The 25,182-nt window shown below is 42.1% G+C and overlaps 1 protein-coding gene across 1 annotated transcript in view; it reads left to right on the top strand.

The window, feature by feature from the left end:
* The first annotated feature begins 906 nt into the window (after positions 1-906).
* NIBAN1 (niban apoptosis regulator 1) overlaps positions 907-25,182 on the top strand; it is a 69,974-nt gene continuing 45,698 nt past the window's right edge. Inside the window, exon 1 of the mRNA XM_075038685.1 lies at positions 907-1,005. Within this exon, the coding sequence (XP_074894786.1) occupies positions 951-1,005 (55 nt within the window). The 5' untranslated portion in view covers positions 907-950. The remainder of the gene's footprint in view (positions 1,006-25,182) is intronic.

The raw sequence follows: 25,182 nt of genomic DNA, 5'->3' as shown, positions 1-25,182 counted from the left end.
CATTATAAAAACAGCGAAACAGAAGAAACTACCTTAGAAAGTCACATGTGGTATAAAGCCTCACTGAAATTATTGTTCAGAGGCAAGGAAATTCGGGTAGCTGTTCCATACTATCTTACATTGCTGTGCCGAGGATGTGCACAGTGGTGCTCTTACACGTTTTAGGAAGTTGATTTGATCACTGGACTATTTTTACTGAAGTGACATGCAAGCGGGCACTAAAATGCATAGGTCTATCATTCATCCTGGAATCATATAGTCAATAATATCCTATATAGGCCACCAGTATTCCCAGTCAGAGGCTGACTGGAGTGGGAAGGTACGGCCCTGAAGACTGAACCACACGAATCCCATGGTGTCTCAACGTGCCTTGCGGAAGAAGGCGTCCTGTTTGAAGGACGTTTCCGGTGGTTCTTCCTTCTTCTTGAAAAGTGTTGGAGAATGTTTCTAACGGACTTCAATCCCATATGGGATATCCCACATGGTCTTTAAAGTAGCCTCCATGGAAACTTCAAAGGGTCTCCAAGGGGATGCGGATTTTGAGATGAGGGTAGCAAGCGACAGGAGGGCAAGAGCAGACGGCAGCGCCGCGCGTTTTGATGGGCCAAAGAGAATAGATGGGGGCATGCGTGCGTAAAGGCACACCCCGCTCACCTGGCAGATGGACGCCTTCTCCATCGCCTCTCTCTTCTGCTCCCACGTTTCTGGGAGTGGCGAGGGGCGACCCAGGGCCCGGGCAGGGCGGGGCGGGGCAGGAGGTCGGCTGGCGGGGGGTGTGTGTGTGGAAGGCGGGGAGCAGGGCCGGAGCGGGGCCCGACCTCCTTTTGGCGGCGGCGGGCGAGAGGCGGCGCCAGCGGGAGGAAGCGGCCGCGGAGCGCGGGGCCGGGCGGGGCCGGGCCGGGCGGTGGCGGTGGCGGCGGCGGCGGCGGCAGCAGCGGTCCCCGGCAGTCATGGGCGGCTCTGCCTCCAGCCTGCTGGACGAGAGCAAGTGCACCTACATCCGAGGTAGGGCTCTGCGAGGGGGAGGCGGAGCGGTCGGCTGCTTCCCGGGGCTTTTTTTTCTGAGAGCACTGCGTCTTGCAGTCGTGCTTTCTGGTGGGGAAAGCTCGCAAAAAAGCCCCCCGCGGGGAGGGGGGCGAGGAGAGGAAATCCCGAGCCCCCGCGGCGCGGCGGGGTGCTGAGCGGAGCCGGAGCCGGGCGCGGTGCAGCGGGCAGCCGGGAGCCCCGGGCAGCGGGCAGGACTCGGGAGCCGGTGGGGTCAGCGGGGCTGGGGGACACAGCTGGGCCGGTTCGGAGGGGGACAGAGTGCGATGGGGTTTCTTAAACGGCAATGCGTTAAAAAGTACCGACGAGTGAGTTAGGACATGCCGAAGAGCAGACAGTAAAAACTTTCAAGAGTGTGGAGAGAGGCAGCCTGAAACTGCCCTGAAACAATTCCCCAGCACCGGCAGCCGAAACTTTTCAGGCACCGGGTTTTGCCAAGATAGACTGGATCAAGACCGTATGGCCTGATGTTTTGCAAAGCCCATTGAAGGCAGTGGGAAAACTGCTAGGTGGGTATTAAGGTAAACTATTCAGACCTGTGCAAGAACAATTTTTTAACCCATTAAAATGTTGAGAGAGAAAACGAAAAAAAAATTGCTTTAAATTTATGCATATCACTATTAAACTACAAAGGAAAAGAGCGTAATTCTGTATTTTTGGGGGTACTTTTGTTATTTGAGTAGTTAAAAGATTAAATATGTCTTGCTCTTACCTGTCACCTGCTCTCCTTGTTGGTAGGGTAGCAGGTAAAGTATTTACAAAGCAAATTTTAAGGCTGGAGATTTACAAGCGAAATAAAAGTTTGCATGTGAAAAGGAAGCCCTATTCCAGTATATTATGTATTATGCATCTGAAGCCTGCGAGAGTCCTCACTGCTGTGGACTGGGAGATCAAACTCGACGCTGATGATTCAGACCACAGGGTGACTCCTGGGTGGTGCCCACAGCTGAGCTTGTCCTTTTATTCTGTTGCTTTAGGATTTTTTTGTGGTGTAGAGGGAGTGCAAATGTTGAACTGCTCCTCTGTTAGGACTCCTTTGAAATCACAGTGGATCTTTCAAGAGATTGCCATAGTGGGAAGGACATCCAAATATTAAATGGCCTTCACCCAAAAAGCAATCAGCAAACTGCCAGTCTCACGTGCGGAGATTTTTCTACAATGTCGCCTCAGTATTGTCATCTTCTGTGCCATTGAGGGTGGTTTCAGGTCCCATCAGAGCCACGAGGGTGCAATGCCCGTGGACTTCTTTTTTTCTTTACACTCATCCCCATGCTGCAGCCAAAATTGCATTTCCACAGTTCAGAATCTCAAGTTTTCTGGTCTCTGACTGAGTGAGGGCAGTTGTGAGCGCCTGAAAAGGCTGATGTCTAATTACTGGGAAAAAAAAAAAAAGTAGGAGATTCAGGGAGCTTATTAGCTTCTTCACAGCTGTGCAAGAGGAAATGGTACAGGTCTTTGCCCTGGACACCATCTAGAATTAGAACAAGGAGCTCATGCCAGAGGGTTGGGAAATCCATGTCTGTTTGGACGTGTGTGAAACTGGACTGGATGTGTGTATCTGAGACTTCCCTGTAGCTCAAAGGAAGCATGCCTTTGCCTTGCCAAGAGCTGTGTGCTCTTTAGACACATCCCTAGTTTGCCTATCACATCTTTGCAGAGGCAAGTGATAAAGCGAAACCACTGTGAAAAAAGGAAGCATTGTGCTTATCCCCTGGCTCAAGCCTGTCATTCTTGCTGTGAGGATCCCCCACTCTAAATTCTTGCTTTGAAAAATAATTAACAAGGCACTTTGCATAGACGCTGCCTGTAAATTAGTATTTCCAAGAAGGAAAAGGAATCAGGAAGAGCATCTTAAATCAAAACACAGTGAAATCAAACCAACTCACCAAACCTACCACTCATCTTGAGGCTGGAGTCTGCAAGATTTGGACCTTGCTTATCTGTCTTACAGCGAGTGCTGTGGTGAGCTCTCCTTGTTTGAAGAGGAAGCGGGCTGAATCACTGATTCTGTAGATTAAATAAGCAGCGTATATTTTAGCCAGCTTTGTAAAGGTTTGGTGAGTTTTACTAGCGGCCTGGGACCTTTGGGGTTTTTTCCTCCAAAGATGATGCAGGGGGGTCCTCAGTAAAAAGGGAAAGGAGATACCTGCTTTTTGTCAGTAGAACTGTCAATCCATAGTGCTTGAATAGGGTGGCACTGGTGAGGGAGGTCATGAGATAACAAGCTCAAGGATGCTGCCTTGCACCTCTTATTCAGAGACTGCAGCCAGTGACATTCTCCAAACTTTGTACGTTTTGGGATGCTCACTCATATTGGCCCAAATATCAGTAGACTTAAGACAGGAAATCCTGAGTATTACATCAAGTGAAAGTTTGGTCTAGATAATCTCTAGTGCTCCCTCCCAACCAGTGTTCCAGTAAATAAATTTATATTTGCAATCTATATGTGCTGGTTTCAGCAATAGATTTTTGCATTTCCCTTCACATAGCTTGGTGGAGGCCTCGTGCCTCCATCTCCTTGCCTTTGCAGCAGAAGCTTGCTGTGGTTGAACACTGGCATCCTTCAAGTTAGTTCCTGCCGTGCTAATCTCAGCCTGCAGCAGAGAAAATTATTTGGGTGGCATGTCAGCTCTGCAGCATGCTGGGCTGCTGCCTGCAAGGTGGGGGGGTTAGCCAAAATTGTGTGGGGCAGAGTTAAACGTGACTGCTTGAATGTGCAGAAGGATTGCTGCGTGGTTGTTGTCATGATGGTGTAATTTAATTTCTTGTTGCCGTAATGATAATTTAATTTGTCTGAAGCCATGTCCCTGTATTGTAAAGCCTTGTGGTTTATTTAGACAACATTTAAGCTAAAACACAATGTAATGAATGGAAATGAGGGACTGTGGGCTAAAGGAGTAGATGGAGTTTTCAGCAATAAACTGATAGGGTTCCTTCATCTACATGTGTACAAATCTACAGGTTTTCTAATTTCCGAAAGTCTGTTTGCTCACATTGTTTGAGGGATTAGAGGAGAACAAAACAAGCACAAAAATTATGTGCTATGTAAAATTATGTAAAAAAATATGTACAAACATACTTGCAGGTGTCTATATAAACCAGTGAGAACATGGCTGTCAGCATGAGCACCCCCAGGTAGAGCCTGGGAGACGCGTTGCTCTGTGCGGTTCCCTGCAGGTGAATAGGCGCCAGCCTTGTCAGACCAGTAGAAGAAAGGAATCCCGGAGAAAATCATGAAGGCATCCTACATGGAGTCTTGGTTACTGAATGCAGAGACTGTGATTTCCACCTAAACCTACTTCAACTTCTGTGCTCTTAAGGAAGAAGTGATAGTATTGAACCAGCCAAATTGCACATCATTGAGATCTGTGTATACTTGTACATGGGGCAATATCTTGAGATAAGACATACCTGAAAGTCAGCTAATATAATTATTGACTTAGTAGTGTGCATTTCCTGCAGCAAATAATGCCTAAGAAGAGAATATACGATGCCAATGTGTAATTTTTCAAGTGGTCTTCACAGCACGGTACATGTGAGGCTGTGTTTGAAATTGCAAGGGCAGGGCTCATCCTTGTGAATTTTGAATCGGGGACAGGTACTTCACAAGCTGCCTAGAGACTTACTTGCGGATGGCAGTGTTTTGCAAAACAATTTTTATACTCAGAAAATCTCTGCATTAAGAAACTATATATATATAGGTGAAGTTACACTTTGCAAGCCATCACAAAATCTTTTGTCTTTTTCAAGCAGAAATTATTGAAAATTGGTCATTATTGTGGAATGAAATTGTGACTAAAACATCAAGATGCGATATTCCTTAATCCTACCTGAAGGAAATTAATGTCATAGTAAAATAATGGAAAAATGAGTCAGTGGAGACTCCTGTGAGCGCTGGGGACAGCTTGTGTCCACTGGGAGAGGGTGGGTGGAGGCTATTTAGGGGAGAGTAGGAGGCCATGTAGTGCCAGCAAGGAGGTGTGGGGCAGAAAGCCAGACCACATGCACTGCAGCATTGCTAGTATTGAAACCACAGCAGTTTCAAAGGTGTCTTCTGTTCTGTGTAGCACAACCCTGTTTTTATAACCATACCTACGGAAAAATATTTTTTTCCATTTATTTAAGATCCTTAAGATATTTTAAATACACATTATAAGTAGTAAAATGATTTAAAGCCCCCTGAAATTAAAAGAAATTTTAATAATAATTCCTCTAGGTTTTGGACTAAGCCCTTAAAAAAAAGGAGGAGAGACTTGTGGCAGAGATAATCCTTCTTTGTAGGGTTTTGGTGGGGCTACATGTGAATTATTCAGGATGTGAGTGAAATAGATGGAGTTTAAAAGATGGCAATAACAATTAGGAGACTGGGAATTGGTCATGTGAAAAGAGTTTATTAAAAAAATTCATGCTTTCAGTTTGATGAGGCATGGGCTAAACTTGTGATGGGAGGTGCTCATTGCATGGTTTGTCTAATGATATTTAATGAGTGTTACACCCAACAGGGAGCGGTATAGGGCGGTAGTGGAGAGTTACGGACTCAGGGTGCAGTCATGAAATTGGGGAAAAAGATTAAAGTGGCTGTTAAAACAACTTAGTAGTATGCCCTGAGAGATTGTGCCAGAAGTTTCAAGGTTGCTGATAGAAAATTTTTGTTTGGGTATCTAATACTAGACAAGAAACAATCAAGGAAGCAGATCTCACAGCAGGGAGAAGGTGGAAATGGCCGCTAGAGTCTTAATGATTTTCCATTTCTGCAATCTCAGCAGCAACAGTAGTAGAGGACCAAGCTCTGCTCTGTCACATGTGGTCTGTTGGGACCAAATTTTTCTAAATTTGGAGAGGTGGAGAGATTTAAAGCACCCAATGCCAGTAATTTCAACAGGTGCATCTTCGAAAGAGTTTAGCGTACAAAAAATGAACTTCTCTGAAGGTTGTTTTTTTATTAAAGGTGCTCAGTGTGCTTGACCATATCCAATCTATCCATTTCTATCAACGTAAAGCTGTCCATAGGATAAGGCTTTGTAGTAATTTGCTTTTCATTTGTTTGTTTAAAAGCAGTTTTTCTTTCTTCCTTCCTTCCTTTCTTTTCCATCTCTTTCCTCACCCAGGCAGACGGGACAGCCCGACTGAGGTATGCAGCGATGGTGCTGTGACCCTGCGGTGCCCAGGGATGCACCCTGTGGGTTTCCTCATTGTTCAGGACTTTCTGAGCAGACCTTCCAGCTGTTCTTCTTTTCAGTTGACAGTGAAAGCTGTTACTTAACGTCTGTAAGAAATTTCTTTCTAGCCATTTGTTTTGCCTATGAATTTCAGTATGGTACTAATTAAGATGGGGGGGGGGGCGGTTGCACAAGGATAAAACACTTTAGATGTGTTCCTGCAAGACGCAGCATACTTAGAAAAAGTAGATAGACTCCTCCTATTCTGTCAAGTTTCAGAGACTGAAGAGGAGCCTGGTTTACCCTTTACTTAAAAGACAAGATAAGGAAATCTGTCGCTGGCTTTACAGGAAACTGTCCAAACAAATACCATCGGTTGTACGGAGATAAAACCCACTGACTCGGAGGGGGATAACCCAAGTACCTGATACAGCTCTGGAGTGAAATTCTCACCAGCAGCCAGCCGACGTGCACGTAGCTATGAGCAAGGATGCTGGAGGATGGAAGAATAACTTGGAATTAATTGTGGAAAAGTTGGCCTTTTTTGGACAGGCACTCAGACTGGATGTTGGATTTTCTGCTTTAAACTGTCGTGTAGTCCTTCTGGTTTTAATTTGGTGTACAACTGCAAGTATAACAAAGTTTTGTAAAATATCTGGCTGCACTTACTGCCTTTTCTCTCAGCCTGTTACAAGCTATGTCTTGCTGTGTTTTGGAAATCCTCTCTTTCATTTTCCACAGGTGAGCATGGCTGTAGCATCATATAGAGCAGGAGTGTGGTGTCTCTCTGGACTTACCAACATCTACTTTGTAGCTCTTAGAGGGTGCTTTTCATTTTCACCTTCTGAGGTTTATGGTAAAAGCTGATACAATTTTTCTGCGATTCCCAAAATCTAAGGAAGAGGCAGAGTAATATTCTCTTTTACAAACATGTATTGAATCCAGAATTCATGATTGCGGGTTAGCACTTAGCAAGTACAATCCTAATAGGCATAAATACCCACGGAAGGAAAGAGTGAAGTAAAATGCATAGGAAATTCAAATTTTGATATGGATATGAGATTCTGTTCTTCATTATACACACCTTGCTAAGTTTCCAAGTTCTTGAAGACCTTAAGAAATGTGATGTTGAAGAAAAATCCTTTTGGCTTTACTTGCTTTCTTGGAAGTTTTAGTCCTCAGAGAGGTTGTTGCTGTTGGAGCCAGTGGCAGATTTTCATCCCATAGTTTTAATAAATGGTGCCTGTCTGTGTTGGAAAGGAAAGGCAGACTGCCTTTGGTTCTTATATTCTTTAATTCAGGGGGCCAGGCACTTTATCTTAGACTAAATGCAAGCAAAAGGCATCCAGGAACGTGATTAATGGGAAAGGTATTTGCCACCCAACTTGAACAGAATTTACTGTACTTGGTAACTTCCAGATTTCAGCTTTGGGAGATTAAGGCAGGCGATACTTTATTCAGTTTCCATTGCTCATATAGTCCCATTTATTAACTTCTTTCAAAAGTACTGTGAGCAAATTTTGGAAGTTTACAGTCAGGTTGTTTTGCAACGGGCATGGGCAAGAATTGCCCTAATCAAAGCAGGAGTTAAGATTTTGTTCTTCAGTTTGTCAATAAAAGGATTGTCCATGATCACATCCCATTTACCTTCTGTAAATGACTTGAGGTTTTCATAAACCCAGAAATCTCAGTTATCCATTTTATGGCATGGCTCCTTCTGCCAAAGCATCTGAGAAGCCGGGTTAGGCTCCTTGCCAGTTCAGCAGGATCATCTCAAGCTCCCTTACACCAAAGGAAACCGTGTCGCTTGCACAGGAACTAACCCTAAAGATGATGTACTACATAACGCTTGCTACAGACCTTGCACTTGAAAACTGAAAGGTGGTTTCTTTCTGGGAAAGAAGGTGGTTTTTGGGTAGTATTGAGCGAAGGGAAACCACCGGGTGGTAGGGGAAGGCATGTGGTGTTTTTCATGCTTTTCTGCTGTCTGCATAGAAGAAACTACATACAATGTTGAATTAAGCATGGGTATCAATGGAAAGAGCTTCTTCTCGATAGAAAAAGTGAGAAATATGCTCACCTTTGCCCAAAAAACCTGTAATTGAGAAGCACACTGTAAGTGTGGAGTCTCCTAACTCTTTTGTACTTGATGTTTTCTGAAATCTTGAAGATTGGAGGTTCTTTAATTAGTGCAGCTTGGCCACAAATTATAAGACAGTCTTTGCATCTGATAGAAATTTTATTGATATTAAAGGGAGAAAAAGCAAGCTCTGAGATGATTAAAGCAGCTTTGTTGTTGATGCCTTTGGGCAGTAGCAGCTGAAAACCAGTGTCTAGATCAGGAAGGATGATATTCATAAGCAATGTGGTCATGGCTGATTTTAAAGTACAGCAGCATTTCTTTCTACAGCTTTTTCCATTGCTTATAATAAACATGCTGTTCTCTTCACACTTGAAGCCACTTTTAATAGTTCTTTAAGTTTTTGAACATGCATGCAAGCGTTTTAGTTGCTTTTGCAGTTAAAGGACAGTGATGAAACGAGGCCAACTCTTACATAAAAGCAAGATTAAAGCTTGTGGAAATGGCTCAAACTTGTGTGAAGAAAGGGTTTGCCTGTTTGGCTTTTCTAAAAACTTTATTCTGTATATTTTTATTAGTCTTACATATAAAAAAAATTTGGTGCTGACTCTATACTAATGCTGAACTTGATATGCATAACCTAAGGTTTTGGTGAATTAGTTTCTTTAGGTATTTAGTTAAGTGTTAATTTTTGAAACCATAAACCTTTAATTGTCATGCTTCTGTGACATTAGTAACTCAGACACGAAGAGTTGCTCTTACGCTTTGGATAGTACTAAAGCTTTAAGCCTACATATTAGGCCATTGTAGTACTACCAAAGTTATTATTCAGTTATTGCATCTTTTTTTAAAAAACTAGGTAGTTGTCTTAGCTAGCAATATCAGGACGTAGAAAACAAAAGTGAGGCTGACTCTTGGGTTCTTCTGGCTAGATAATTAAAAAGTTAAAAGCAATATAGTTTTCAAAAGTATATAGATTATTTTTGTATGGTTGAAATTCTTCTAGGAAAAAAGCAAAATAAGGAATACAGTAGTTAATTTATTTTCTAAATAAATTTTCTAATCCAAAAATAGTTATTAAAAATAACTTTTTGATGTTGTTTGTGATGATCTTGATTCTAAGCCTGTTCTGCCTTGCCCTGGGCAGCGTGGTTCCTAAGGAGTGTGCGGATGCTACAGAGGCTTTCATTGTGGATGAGATGTTCAGTGTTTCGTGCAATACCTGTTCAGTGCCAGACCAGCCAAGTGTCTCTCAAGCAGTTTTCTGCTGAACGTGTGGCAGGTGTGATGTGAACGGGTGAGGTGCCACGTCAGCCAGCAGAGCAAGACCGTGGTGGTTGGTAGATGTTTGCTGCTGGCTGTTGCAGGTGCGTGGTCACGCTCCGGGATCTCAGAGGGTGCTGGGCCAACCTTTTAGATTGGAGCAGCATGCACTCCTTTGGGACTGCCTCAAACCATGCCTGGCACTGCGCTGCTCAACAGGCTGGGATGGCTGCGGTGATGGGGTGCAGCAATGCAGTAACTCCAGGGTGGAAAAAAGCAGCAGAGGTTTCTGGCTTGTTATCTGCTTTACATATCTTCCCAGGAGCAAGCCATGATCTGTCCTTCAGAATAAATTCTGCTTTCGAGATTTATGCAAAGTGACCACGTCAGCTGATCTTAGGTTGTTTTTTCAACAGGTCATTGCTTAAACAGTGTAACGTGGTGCATCCTCCCTGTTACGATTTCTGGCCAGGTGGCATGCTGAGAAAAGCCACCCACATCAGTGACTGGCCCGTTTTTGGACTCTCCACTGACAACACCACCAGCGGTGATGCCTTTTCAAATGATAGTGGACTTGTAAGGAGATCATTGGTAATGGTGTAAGACAATCAGTTCAGAGCTCCCCAAAAATGCTGCTGTTTTTTCCAGGTTCATTCTGTATTGTGCTTCTAAGGTCAATGCACGTTTTGACCATGGCTCTCATGCATTGCAACAGGCAACTTGCAGAAAAGGTCATCTGTGCCTGAACTGCACATTAGTTGTATGTGGGACATGTTGGTCCCCACAAAGACTGTCTCACAAAGGCAATCCTTGTTCCTGGTTGTTTACTGTTTAAGCAGGCAAAACACACAAAGCTAAAGCAAAGGTACAGAGAAATGAAGGCATGGGACCAGGGAGTGCCAGGAGTAGGAGAAGCAGCCTGTGCCAATCCCCAGTGCGGGGTCAAGCCTCTGCAACAGTTCCAGCTGCACCGTGCTGATGTGTCCCAGACAGGCTATGATACGTGCTAGGGACCAGCTGGACCTTTAAGCACCCGTGATCACTAAATACTTTCACAGCCAACCTTAGGAAAAAATGCCTACAGCTTCTTTAAATTATTAAAACATCTGGGATTTCCTAAGAAGGTTTATATTCCCTAGGTCAAGGTAGCTGCAGATTTTGTGGAGCTCAAAAGCCAGCTCTGTCCGTGTATACTGTTTCTAAAGATCCCCTGCTCGCTGCCTGGGATGGTTCATTCACTGGAGTAATGCCTTCCTGGATTTACTACTGGTTTTTAGTTCTGTGTGCTTGGGATCCCAGCTAAAAAAAATTGCCCTCATATGCCTTATCTGGAAACTTGCTGCCTGCCAAGGACCTTTTCCTTACTCTTTTCAGAGATATATGGGCATCATTGCTTCAAATTTACAAAAGATGCCACCACCATCCTGCCACTCAGCATCCAGCTCTCTCATCCCTGTCCTTTTAGCTAGCACTCTTCTTCAGTCCCTCTCATCTGTTGTCTTAGGAAGCAATTTTTAAAGCTTTATGTGATATTTTCCTTCCTCTGCATGAAACCACAGTTGCTATTTGTGCTGTGATTCTCTGCAGAGCTTTGTTGCGATGTTGATAACTGAAGACCTGACTCTTGAAGCAGCATTGGGGACATTAAATATCTTAGGTTAACGTTGTCTAAAGACTGACTTGCTTTTATTGAATGTGATACAGAGGATCCTTGCATATTTTCACTTGATATTCCACATATTGTAGTGGTCACACTAGAGGAAAGGCAAGCTTTCATCATCCCCCAAGCAAAGATTTAATGGCAGGGTCTGCGCAAAGGGGGGAAAAAAAAAAAAAAGGCTTTTTTGCTCTTAGGGGTATTCTGTAAAGTAATATCGTTGTCTGTAGTTTAGTCTTCCAGACACTTTCCACTGTTTTCAGTTGCAAATGAGGCTTTGCCAGTCTTCAGCTGTTCAGACTGAATTTTCCATGCTGAGCATCTGCCTCAAATTGCGTTTTTGAGAAAACTGCAGCTAAAATGGATGAGCTTTTTTTTTTTTTTTTTTAAATAATTAAGCTAAAGAAAAATGTTCCTCTCTTGATGTTCTGTTGAGCAGCTCAGGTGTATCCTGCAAGAGGAGGGAAAGGGTTGGGGGGCATAGAGCCAAGATAAGGGAAACCAGAGGTGAGTGTGAAGGGTTTCTAAGCACTGCCAGTGTTTACCTGCTGACCTAAACCCTGTTGTTTCCATGTTTGCCCTCTGTGCAGTCTAGCAAGTAGCTGCAAAACCCACAGCCAGCAGCAGCTGTTCACCCCTGTAGACAAAGGCGATGCCACAAAGCAAACACAACTTTCTACCATTTAAGCTTACTGTGTTAGCTGAAAATGTCCATGGATCTGAAGCCCTGAACTCACTGCTGATGCTCAAGGGACAACAGGGTGCAAAGGCAGCTTTTTGGTATATTCTTCTATTAGCTTCATTCAGTAGAAAGCCCTAGATTTGTTGTCTGTTTTGTTTTTTTTTTTTTTTCCCTTCTGAGATTTCCTGTACACCTGCCAAGCTACAAAGTGCTGTCCCGGCATCAATCAGCTGATCTTCCTGCTGAGATACTGTGATAGGTGGTGGTTTTCATGCAAGAGGAGTTATGGCTAGTAATTTGGATCTTGACAAACCTAGTGCTTAATTTTTCAGGGAACTGGCCATTTTAATGCTCTCCCCAGATTTCCAGCCGGGCTCTGGCTATGCTCAGTTGTGACTGTGGGCGCTCAGAGTTTCTGTAAATCAGAAAACAGAAGACAGCAGGAGCTATCTGGGAGCTTCTCCCATAAGTGACATACATTTTGTCCAGCTTTACATTTTGTGGCAGACAGAGACAGGATCTGGTTCTTTGGGGTGGTATTTACCTGCCCTAAATATAAATCAAGTCCCTGCTATTTCCAGCTAACCATGCCACAAACTTTCAGAGCTCCCCAATGAATGGGGCAGGTACCATATGAAGTTGATTAAATGATGGTATTTTTCAATGTGTTTGTAAAGTAAAGTAGCTTTAACCACTGCTGCTTGTGCTCCATCAGACTTTGCTCTGAACCTGGGAAGCAGAGGCAAAACTACTGACACAAGGAGTGTTTGAGGTTAGTGATGGTTTGTGAGCGTGACTGGAGGGAGGCATCCAGATGTCATGGTTGCATTTGATGTGTCTGCAAGGAAGAACCCCAAAATCATCCAGATTGTCAGGTGATCTAAGTTGATGGTGGTTTTATGGTGCTTTTGGAGGAGAAAAGATCATAGAGTCATAGAATGGTTTGGGTTGGAAAGGGCCCTCAAAGATCATCTGGTTCCAAGCCCCCTGCCATGGGCAGGGACACCTTCCACTAGACCAGGTTGCTCAAAGCCCCATCCAACCTGGCCTTGAACACTTCCAGGGGTAGGGCATCCACAACCGCTCTGGGCAACCCATTCCAGTGTCTCGCCACCCTTTAAAAGTATCTCAAATGCATATAGAAAAGGGGACTGTCTGAACTAAAGACACAGGGGAGACATGCATTCTTGATTTTCATGTGCTTTTAAAATGTAATCATGCTTGTTTAGTTATTTATTAGTGTTTTTACCAAGCTTGATAATTTACAATGGGCTTTCCAGCTATGTCCAGGAAATAGGGAATCAGCTGGAGTTTCCTTTACCTCTCTTGTGGCCCACACTGAAGACCCTCATTTGCAGAATGCAAAATGATTATGTAATGAAATTGTGCTAAGAGCACAGATCTGTTATGCTGCAGTATTTTTAATGAAGAAGGAAGGGCTTAGACTGAGACTATGCCATTTCCTACAAATTAATGTTGAAAAAATTATTCCCCAAACCAAACATTGCCTGAAAAACAAAAGGAAAGTAGCAAATGTCAGTAGGCATGGTGAAGGTATGTCCACCTCCTGCGCAGGTTGGAATTAGCAGCTCAGTTGTGTGTGGAGGAAAGGGTGACACACTAAAACAAACCTGTAAACTCTTGGAAAAACCTATGTGTAAAAGTAACACAGCTGTTGGATTTTTCATGGGGGGTTGTGTTTTACAGAAACCGAAGCAGTTTCTGGCATTTCATGGATCAGAGCTTGGAGGCATTGCTCACTATTATAATCTACCAAAATGAGGGGTAGGTGGGTGCACACCTACCTGGTGTAGCTTCCTATATCTTGCACAGGAGGCTTGATAGACTGGAGCCAATGGTTGTTCCAGCATCTTTTGGTTTAAAAAAAGATAAACAATCAGAAATCCTGTGACGCTAACCTATATGTGCTGCACAGGAGGATTTAATCCAGGCAAATCAACCCCATTAATCCAAGTGTGCACTGTGTGAAGGAGGGACATAGATCCATTTGAATATGAAACTAATAAATCTTCTATTTACCTTAAAAATCTGAAATTTTCTATCCAAAGCAGGATGGCAAGCTATGTTAGCCTCCTTGTCCATGTATTCAGCTTGTGGTACAAATCAAACATTATGATTTGGAGAGAGGTCTCGAGCAAACTGGTGAAAGGCCACAGGACAGGCCTTGCTCCCAGTTTCATGAGCTTTATTTGAGTCTGACCTATATGTGAAAGGTATTTGTAGCCCACGCCAAAGTTGATTCAGCCATCACAATGTATTTAGTAGAAGAAAATGATCTCTAGGAAGTTCAAAAAACTTTCTGAGCTACAGAAGCAGATCATGTGCTGAGTAGAAAATGATGTTAACAGCTGCTTCCATCAGCCTGTTGATCAAAAACAGACTGGAGGGATGGGGAAGGATGTCAGTGTCTGTGTGGACTGATGTGGGATTTGAGCACCTTTCTCTCTGGATACCAAATTCAAGGCATCTTGAAAACTTGAATCTTAATTTAACCTTACTTCTAGATGTGTGATAGCTCACCAGTCTGCTACATTGGCTGCACTGCATTTTTAGGGCCAGTATTGGGATTCGGGTCCCGTTTCTCTCATTCCTTCAGAGATAAGTATTTTAATTATGTGACACATGCTTTCCTTAGGGAATGGCTGCAGTGTACATGCTTGGTTTCATGGTACATAATTGCTGTGCCGCTGGAGGGACCGTGGGTATTTCATTAGCACAGCAGTTCCTTTGCCAGTCCAATTGTCCTCATTAGAGGGTTTCCTCAGCAGCTGTAGAAGAAAGGTCCCCACGTTGTTGTATGTATGTCACCATTCTCTACCACAGCTTAAATTCTTTCCTCCTGTTCTTGAGTTTCATATGCTTTTTTAGCTGAGAGCAGAAGGGCCCAGCAGCAAGCTGCTTTCAAAAAATGTCCTACCAAACCCAAGGGAAGCAGTGGGGAGGAAGAGTGCCGGGAACAAAATTGAGGCCATATTTACTGTGAAACACACCCCAGACCTGCGACAAAAGAAGCTTCTGTAGAAGACTTTGGAGATTGGGCATTAAGGGCTTGATGTGTTTGTTTGTGGTAATCCCTTGGGAGCAGTGGCTAAGTAGTGGTGACAAATCATAAACTGAAGCAGCCCAGTGAGAAGCAGCACTGGGATTTGTTGGAGGAAGAAGTTGGGTTCGAAGTGAATGAAGAAGGCAGGCCCCCATCTGAATTTTTCACCAACTTCCCTTATGCGTGGAAAAAACACGAAGCTGCTCAGCACATCTCATACCAGAATGAGGATGTCTAAAGCTGATACCACACTGAGACACAAGGGAGTTACCAACATAAACAAACATACAAAAACAATGTGTTGGTAAGAGTATAAAATACTAAGTGGTAATTTTGAGCAAGATCTTGTGGTTTGTTAGTTATTAGTCTTGCTACATGGTTTTTCCTTAGTGTGCATTAATTTAGGCAGCAGGAAGTGTGGTCAACTGAAAAGTTGCCGTGCTCTTTCCATAACACTTGGCAGTGGCAGATGTTACTTTCCTGAATATAAACTAAAATCAGGGTTGCCTTGGAGGGTGCTTTTACAGCCAGGTCTTGCAGGGTGCTGGAGCTGGATGGTGTAGGTGAATGCTGGCTGGATTTTTATTGTTACTGTCTGCAAAAGAGTAATTTTGAAAATAAAATCCAGCCTCTCTGATAGCTGAGGTGTCTGGAGTTCTGCTGTTGGAAGGGACACACGATTTTCTGAGAGACTGAACCAAAAATAAATTTAAAGCTGAATTTGAGGATGCTATGCAAAATGTCAGGTTGAGTTTCTGTGACCATTACATATAGTAGCGTAGGCTGAATCGGTGCCAGAGATGTGAGCGTGCACAGCCTTGGGAGGATGTGAAAGCCGTATTTCAGATGGGGCCCATCTCTCTATTCATAGTTTTAACTTCTTTTGGATGATGGGAATGGAGACATCTGTAAAAAGTAATAAGTCCCCTTTCCTTCCAGAATAAGGCTATGAGTTTTCCAGCTGTTGGCTAAGACAGGTTTTCCTGTCGAAATAGCTTTTGTCTGATATAAGTCTAAAACAATATGGTTATGGTAACTGAAAATATTTCTTTGTCATTTCTGTCCCCTGTTAGTTTTAGTTGTAAATCCAAGTATTTCTATTCATTGTTGCTTCTTATAGCAGCTGTTTGTTTTTTTTAAAACCTTATGCAGTCTTCCAGTGAAGTGCACCATGCTGATAGAATGCAGTATTGCTTATATTCTGTATTTTCTTTACCATATTGTGTGGCTAGTTTTCTTTTTTCTTCAGAGTGGATTCTCACAATTATAGAACACAGTCCTGCTTTCCTTCAGAAGTCCTGTCATCTTAAATAATGCAAAAACAAGCCCGTAACATTGATTCATGTGGTTCTTGGTTGCAACCACAATAATACAGACTGTGCCATATATTTGTCAGCTGATGCCAGTCTATATTCATAAAACATGCCTTGGGATGTTTTTTTAGATCTGTAGAGTTTAAAGATTAGGTTATTAGGCATCTCTCTGGTGTGTAATTATTCCAGACTGAATAATATGTTAAGCAGAAGATTTGCAATTTATATACAGTAGACAAGCAAAGAAGAGTGTATGTTTAAAAAATCAGTTTTCCAGAGCAGATTTGCAAAAAAGGTAGTTCTAATGCATTTAAAAGACTTTTTATTTTTATTTAAATAAATAATAATAATAAAAAAAGCATGTGCTGGCTAGTGAAACAGCTTTACTTTCGTATCTTCTGTTTCTTTACTATAATTCTATGTTTTCTTTCGATTTCAAGATACAGTATTTTACAAATTAGAGGAACCCTAGGAAATTAAGGGTTTGAAAAGCATGTTAGGGTATCTGCTCAATCTTGAAGCCAGGGCTGCATTATCTCTTCTGGCTTTCTTCACATTGGTCTGTACTAGTTGTTCTTGAATGAGATAAGATCTGATGCTTTCATTTTTTTCTCACAGACGTTCTTCTGAAGTACACAAAGCAGATACTTTTACTACATCCAAGCAAAAATTGTAATTTTTAGAACTTCCGTTGGCATTTAGACTTTCAGCTTGGCTTCAGAGGTTCTGAGCACCCACCTGGCACTGGTGGTTGGTATCCAGCAGTTCTGGAAACATAAGAAGTTGCCTCACACCAGTGGCAGCAAAAGTAATTTTCAAAAATACCTTTGAATCTTCAACCATGTATATTATCCTCTTAGTGATGGAGGTACTTCTAAAAGTGAAATAATTACAATACAAGGACCTGACCTCATTAGTGATTCAAAAGCTGTTGTAAGAGGACTACCATCTCCTAGACGGTGGTTTTTGTGGCTGTTAGCTAAGGTCCATGTCCCTCAGAGGGACATGCCTGCAAGCAAAATTGGAAACAAGTATATTAAATTTGAGGCCTGTGTTTTGTTGTCCTGACCTCTGAATTTCTGAGACATGCAAAGAAAAAATCGTGACTCCATTTAAACCCAAACCTTTGGAGCCAGCATCTTTGCTAGTCAAGCTCAGTGTAAAGTGGAGACCATAAGATGCACTTTTTCAACACTGTCTCTGTGGCCGTGCTTTTGCATTGGAAATTATAAAGCATCCATGAATCATATTCCTGGTTTTTGTGAATACAGTTTTCCAGAATTCTTAGCCTGTTCTTATTCTATCATCCTTTTCACTGATCTGCTTTTTAGTTAACCAAGAGCCTGCCTGTTTGTATGAAGCTGCTGGTTTTATGCAAAACCTATGGTGAAACTGTTGGGGAAATAATTGCTTAGTGGTGCTTGAAAGCATAAATACTGAAGAATTAGTGTCCCAGGGTACAAAGAAGTTTTGCTACTGTGTGAATAGCACGCAGCCTGAGTAGCATCTTATTGGACAAGATGATTGCACTGTATAGTAGAGGTCTTTAGGAGTAATGGTAAGGGCTAGAAAAGTCTCTGAAAGGTTGTTGTGGATTCAAGAACTCTTGAGGGTGTTTTGAAGCCACACGGGATGCTGTTAAGTGGGAAAATATTTCATAGAAATTCAGTGTTCATCCTGCACTTCATCAGGCTGGTGAATCACATCAGCCCAAATGAAGATAGAAAATGGATTTATGTGGCTTTCCCTGCATTTTTTTCTCAGAAAGCTACAGGCTGACTTCAAGCCACCATCAAAAGATGCAAACATGGTTTGAAATTTAGTTGTAGTCCATAAATGCAGGCAGCCTTTGGAGGAATTCAGATTTGGATGAGATTCAAAATGAGCGTTAGTCTGTTAGAGGCAGTTTGTGGATATTGGACGCTTACATGGGCTCATGGCAAATTTTTGCAGAGTAGCCCTGTAGAGGCTGGAGCAAAAGCTAGACCATCTCATAGGCTCTGCTTTATCTTCTGCAGTCACTTAACTGAGGAGTTGGGGGAAAGACACAAAGAAAATACATTGTATAATTTTGAAATTTCAAAGCAACACCACATAATCATAGTTGTTTATTATTATCCAAAATCTGCTCTTTCTTATGAAGACCTGAACTAACATAAACACTTTGTGACCCCTTTTGCCGCAGAGGGGTGCCTTTAGCATCCTTCCCCCCAGTTGTGTGTCTGTAAGTGAGACTGCTGCCTGGCTGCCTCCCCAGTGAAATGACCTGTGATAACGTGCTTAAAGTGCAGTTGAGTAGATAGGAGCTAAATATTTTAAAAGTAGCATTACTAATGATTACTTTTGCATTCAGAAAATGAAAATGTAATCTGATATACATAAATTTGCCAGATAAAACTCTTATCACGCAGAAGCTATTTTCTTTTATTCTTATCAGCTCTTGCATGTTGCATTCTTAGGGATGTTTTTTTCTTAGTCTCCTAAATAAAACATTTTACCAAACACAGAAAGATGAAGAATTTAAGTTTTGATATGGACAAACAAAACAGAGGACCATATTCTTCTCCAAAAAGAGAGGAAGTATCAGCATCCACGTTGATAGGAGCTCAGATTAGGTTGATGGGGAGAACTTTATGGAGACCCATGGTGGAAGAACTGAGACTTACAAAACTGGAGCTCCATAATTGATTGTACAAAGGCAAGAGTGATGAAAGCAAACTGTTAAATGCATTAATTGAGGTATTGCCACCATAGGTATAAAACCAGGCCTTCAGGCCTTGAACATGTTCTGGTTATGTGTTGTCACAAGTTGTGGGCATATGGGTGAGTACTTTTGGCATGTCTATACATGTATGTCCTGCTGAAGACCTCAAGGGTCATAGAGTTACTGCAAACCAGCAGGACAGCTCTCACCAAACCGTTTCCAAATAAATTCTTAAGAACAAATTTCCTCTTCTTAATAATAACCTGCCTAGCTGCTTTTCCAAGCCCAGAAGCTCACGTGGTCCTACTGTACAAACACACCACTGGAAGAAGGTGGTTTTGATTTGGTTTTTTCCTTTCAAGTTGTGTCGTGTTGTCTCAAGCCCTTCTGAATGTGAAAGATAAATGGAGAGGAAATGAGGCAACTTTTTTTTTCTTTTTCTTTTTTTTTTTTTTTTTTTTTTTTTCAAAAAGGAAGGAGCATTGAAACATTGAGGCGGAAGAGCTGAGCGGCCGAGGAGACTCAAATACACGTTTAGTGAGAGGGACAATAGCTGACTGGTGCTTCTTCCTGGGAAGTCTTCCTAGAAATGAAAAAAACAAACACTGGCGCTAACCCTATTGTCTTCTCAGTGATGCTTTCATGAGAGTTTGAGGAACTGAAACTTGTCAAGGCGGAAGAAGAATAATGTACAACACTTGGCAAACTGTCATGTGGCTGGACCGTAACCCCTCTGAGCTTGATTCCACTGTATGTAAGCGGACTTTAGTGAAACCAGCTCCACAGAGGAAACAAGATGACTTTGAGACTCAACCTGGGGAGTTGTGTGCCACCACCTTCCCGTCAGAGCAAGTGACACCGTAGATACACCTGTCTGGGAGTCGCAGTCAAACACCCAGTGGGGCTCTGACGTTTCTCTGATTTACAGCTAAAATTAGAAGTCTGAAAAAGAAAATAAATACTTTTCAACAGTTTGCTGGGACAAAGAGTAATTAGACCTTAAACCCCAGCATTTGCATAGGAGCGACTATAAGAAAAAGGTCTTGCTTTGTATGTGTCCTCTGTTATATTTACATCAAATTCTTTCTGAACACAGTTCTTCTTTACCCTTTTTTTTCCTTAAATTCCCCTAACCTATGACCTTGTGACCTGGGAGTATTTCTTCTACCTCTGGATTACTGGCACTGGCAGGTTGTAGGAAGAGCAGACCTGGTGAATGTGAAGGCAGTCCTTCATCTTTGATACTGCTGCAGTTGCAGAAAGTTAGGGGTTGTCTTGATTTTTACTTGACCTCTTTTCAGGAGTAAATTTCCAGAATGAATTCTGAGTTTGCTAGCAGAAGGTATACTTGTATTAGTCTGGTGCCAACTTTAATCCAGAAGAATCAAAGGCATAAACTCTGCCAAGTAAGGAATGATTAATTAAGTTTAATGGGTCCTTTAAGCTTTGCAAAAATACCCCAAAATGTTTGGATTACTTTGTTTCCTTCTTTTACAGTGCTTTGGAAATACTGGGATTTTGATTATGGCCTTGCTCAACTTTGGATAGGAGAAAAGAGGGAAAAGGACGCCACTGGCAGGTCTCCCATGTTGAGAAGTCCCAGGCAGCCAGAGGGCCATCTCCTGTCTTCTGTTTTCTTGTTCCTCTTTTATTTTCTTTTCACACCCTTTTGCCTCATTTTCTCTGCTCCTGCCCATGGATTGTCCCTGGACTAAATTTAGCAGGGGCTTTTGGAGCAGTCGCATTGGTTTCACGAGGCAAAGGAAGACCTCCTTTGCTCTGTTGCAGCCAGTTCTGTTTCCTTCGCACCCATTTCACAGCTGGAAGAGAGCAAAAGTCTGCGTCCTAACCCAAACTGGGACTTTTGGGCAGTAGCAGCTGCTACAGTAGAGGCCGAGTAAAGTGTGAGTGAGAAAACCAGACGTACTCATTCAGACAAAGATGGTTTTGAAGGATGAGAGGAGACTCGGTTGAGGTCTCTGTTCACAGCTGAGCATCAATGTGTCTTCCTCCCTCTGTGTCAAAGCAGACATTTCTGTAGCTTTGAAGAACCCCAGATCCAGGTGGCTAATGCTCTGGTAGCACTTCTTGGTGTTTCTCAACTAACTTGAATTATAAAGCTTATCTGTTGCATCACAGAGCTATAGTTTCCCTTCCCTTTCTGTAATATTCACAGAAAAAGAGACTGTTCTACATGAGATTTGGTGAGCAGATTCATGTAATAATTATACACTTGTTTTCTAAACTCAACCTTAATTGATGCTTTTTTGCAGCCGTGGGAAGAAATGTCCTTCCCCACAGGATGAGGTGCCAACGCTTCCTCCTGTCTCTTCTCCAGAATTAAAAAATCGGTGAACAGTGTGGTTTTGCTGGCTGGGAGATGCTATCATCCATGGAGAAGTAGAGAAGGGTTTGTTTGTAAAAGGAGAGACTTTTAGTTGCATGAATATAGACCCTTTAAAGCTTGGAAGTATTTCTTGCAAAGTGTGAATACAGTAATTTTTTAATCCATTTATTTCTAAAGATTTAGCAAACATGTTTAAGGATATTATCTTATTTTTCTGAACCTGAGAACAAACTATCAGCAAGGAGAATTTGACTAGTTCGGCTTAGCCAAGGCATAGAAAGATTAACCATATATTAGGAAAAATCATTTAGAAATGCCAGAACTAAGAAACATTCATCTACTGATTTACTTTGCCAGCTTAAAACCACTAGTACACCCTGGCTGCTGTTCTGCAGCTGTGGGGTGTACATATGAATGGATGATATGATGGAAATATTTTTTCAGTATGTTTAATACATATGCAAAACAGGTTACTCAAAGTCATAGTGAATAATTCTGGCTTTACCAGGGCAAGGATGCAGGCTATCTGCTGGGACCATGACATTGCACCCTATGGCTTAGTGCTGTGAAACAACATTTTCATCTTGCAGGTTGTGTGACCCCTGAACCATTCCTATTGTAGCATCTTTATGGCCAGCATGGTCCATGTAGTGTCAGAAAGTGGTCCCATTGTATCACCATGCTTTGTAAAAACAAAATATATGATATACTAAAGAGATTTTGAAATGATGCTTCATTCAAACTTCTAGGTTTTATAAAGTAATTCCTCCCATCCTCTCTCCAATAATGTTTCACTGTGACAACAGTTAAATTTTCTTGCATTCATCTTGCAGTATTATAGCACGAAATTAATGAGAACCTGAAGCAAATGACTAAAAATGCACTACAAATGAAATATTTTCCCATTTTTGTTGTCCAAGCTTAATGTAAAGTAGGAGGTGAGGTAAAAAAATTCCTTAGGATGTAAACTCCATTTTACATATTCCTCTTCCTGTAATATAAAGTTTTAATAGAAGCTTAACTATATATCTATTTTAATTTGTATGTCCTTTCTAAAAAAGGGGGAAGAGCAATAAAATTGATTCTTGATTTTCACAAAGAGTTGTCTCTTTATCCATCTAAAGACCTATGTTGTCAGCTACATCTAATAGGGTTAAATAGTTCTGTCTCCTTTGCTATGTAAAATACACATCTGTGATTTTTTTCACCCCCCTGCATAACGAAGGTTGCAGCACAAGTATCACTGTGGTTTTGACTTAAAAGAACTTCCTGGGTGCTGTAGCAGAGATGTAATTTTAAAAATACATGTTTACCAAGAAAGCAACGTGTCAAAAGAGCACAAGAGGAGGTTACCTGAGAGATTACAACAGCAAAAGGCTTTTGCCATCTCATAAGATGGAAACGGGAAGGAGATCATGGCCAAGACTGCTCCTCTAATGTACACCTCCCAGGGAGAATATGTGTGTGTTCCTTGCCATCCACCTCCAAACATCCTTCCATGGCTGCTGCCCCACACAGGACCAAGTCAAGGTGGTGTTGGCACAAGCTAAGAAAAATAGATGAAATTGGAAAATGTTCCCAAGTGACATATCGGTGACATGTGTATGACCTTGGGCTATAGATCAGTGCTTCAAAAATCTGAATGGTGCTAGTTGTTTGCATTAAAATCTCTGTACATACCCAGTTCGTCTTTTGGGGTTCAAAATGGCAAGGAGGAGCTCTGAGGCTGAAACTATTTCCTGCAATAAAATTAAGAGACATTGCTGTGGTCTTGGAAAGCCACTAAAATAAACACCCATACTTTGACACCTCTGCTAATTTAGTTCAGGGATTAATCTTGTTTTTAACCTCTTTTTTGCATGTAGGCTAGCTGAAATACTGTCCTTTACAAATCATGACACTTACTCATTTTCAGTGTATATGAGAGCCAAAAGAGAATCAAACCCCTTACGATTCGGTAAGAAAAATTGCAAAGAAAGGGGACCCGACAGTACCCTTATTCTCATTTTGTTATCCACAAGTAGGCCTTTTCCATTTTGTGGGGTTTGTGTGTTTGTTGAAGAGAAATGGAATAAAATATTACCACAGGATAATGGCCTTCTGCTACAGTGCTTAAAAAGTGATGCCTTCAGGGGAAACCTGCTACTCTGAGAAGTCCATCTGGGTTGACTTACGCTAGACTGGTGGTGAAAGGACTTATAATGTAAAGGGAAAAAAAGGGAACTTTAAGACTAAGGCAAGGTAACCTCAACATAAATGAGGCCCTGCATAGAAAGACATGTGTATGTGTACTCATAACTGTGTCCAATGTCATATATGCCTTTGAGTAATTTTGTAATAGGTCTGTCTAGTATAGCATAATTTTGGAAAAATAATTAAAAAAAAAGAAATGAGTAAAAATATCTCCTAGATATATATGAGCACACTCCAGGTATTGCACAGAATTAATCTTGTGCATGTCTGTGGGTCTGTATAAATACAAATATTCAGAAAAACCTTCAACTAGTATCATGAAGATGGTTATTTCTGTTATCTCTATCTCTGATGTAAGAATGGTTTTCGTTATTTTATCTTGTGGCTAGTCGGGCATTGAAGTGACTGGCTGCAAAGCCTGTCACCTGAAAGGGAGAGGAGAGACAATACATCATCTTAATTTAAAGGGTGATGTGGCACTGGCTTACATTTTTGGAAAGCTGTTTAAATGTTCCCAAGAAACGTTCTTGTATGACCTACCATGATGTGTAACGTGATGCTGACGTTGGAGAAAGCTACTCAAGACATGCCTGGTGTCTGTTTCCCCATTAGTGGCTCAGCTTGTGGATCAGGGAGTTGAAAAACACTCCAAAACTTGAAAACTATTGACCTTCACTAAATTAACTTAATACAGAGCATAGTTTAGCTTTTTGTGGCCCCCAGGAACTAGGCTGTGTTCACTTGTTTTATTAAATCCCTAGTTCTTCCGATGCTGTGAAATAAGCTTATAAATAAAGGATTGTCAGACCTTATTCTTGTTGAATTTGACCACGAGTAATTGTTTCTAGACAGAGCATTGGTGCTTCTAACCCCATTACCAATAAAGGATAAATTTCAGCAGCCTTAAGGATAAGCTTATCTGACAGTGTTAATCAAACCCTTGGCTCGCGTTGAGCTTGTTTCTGCTTGATTAACCACAAGCTTTAACCTTTATGTAATTCACGATTATTAGGATTTTTTTAATCTGACAAGTGCAAAGGCAACTCGTGAAATCTTGTTTCTCCCCTAAATAATGATTCGGCAACAGGAGCGTTGCAGAGCTGGCAGCTGGTGGCACCCGCTGTTTGATAGAGGAGTGCCTGATCTCACTGGTTGCAATTCGGGTGTTTTAAGGTTAAAATTCAAATCCTTCCCATTGTTTTCCCTATCCCCTGCTCCAGCTCTACATGTTTAGGAGGGCAATAGCACTGCTTATGGCTTCCTGATGTTTACTGCTTCTCCCCTCTGCAATGCTGGTGGAGCTGTTTGTGCAGGACCCATCTCTGGCTGGAGACGTTGTCCGTCCTTTTCCCTCAGCATGAGAGATGACACATGTATGGGAGAAGGTATGAAGAAGCTGGAGGCAGTGGTGTCCCCAGGCTGGCACATGTCTGTGAAGTGCACACGGTGAAGGTGTAGACATACCCAATGGAGGCTATGTCTCTGTTCCAATTGGGCACAAGATGTGTGCCACCCCAGCCCGTTGCTTTGCAATTGTGGATTGATGCTAAAATACGTTTCCATGGGCATTTCCATTTTAACAGCAAGTGGTCTCAAATAAAATACCCTGGGAACCTGCAGTGCAGTCAGAGGGAATTGTGTGCTTCTTGCAAAGGACGCAGCATGGAAATAATGCA

Source organism: Buteo buteo, chromosome 10 (assembly GCF_964188355.1).
Source record: "Buteo buteo chromosome 10, bButBut1.hap1.1, whole genome shotgun sequence".
Classification (NCBI taxonomy): domain Eukaryota; kingdom Metazoa; phylum Chordata; class Aves; order Accipitriformes; family Accipitridae; genus Buteo; species Buteo buteo.
The sequence above is the reverse complement of the archived record's forward strand: the minus strand, read 5'-3'. Positions and strand labels throughout refer to the sequence as shown.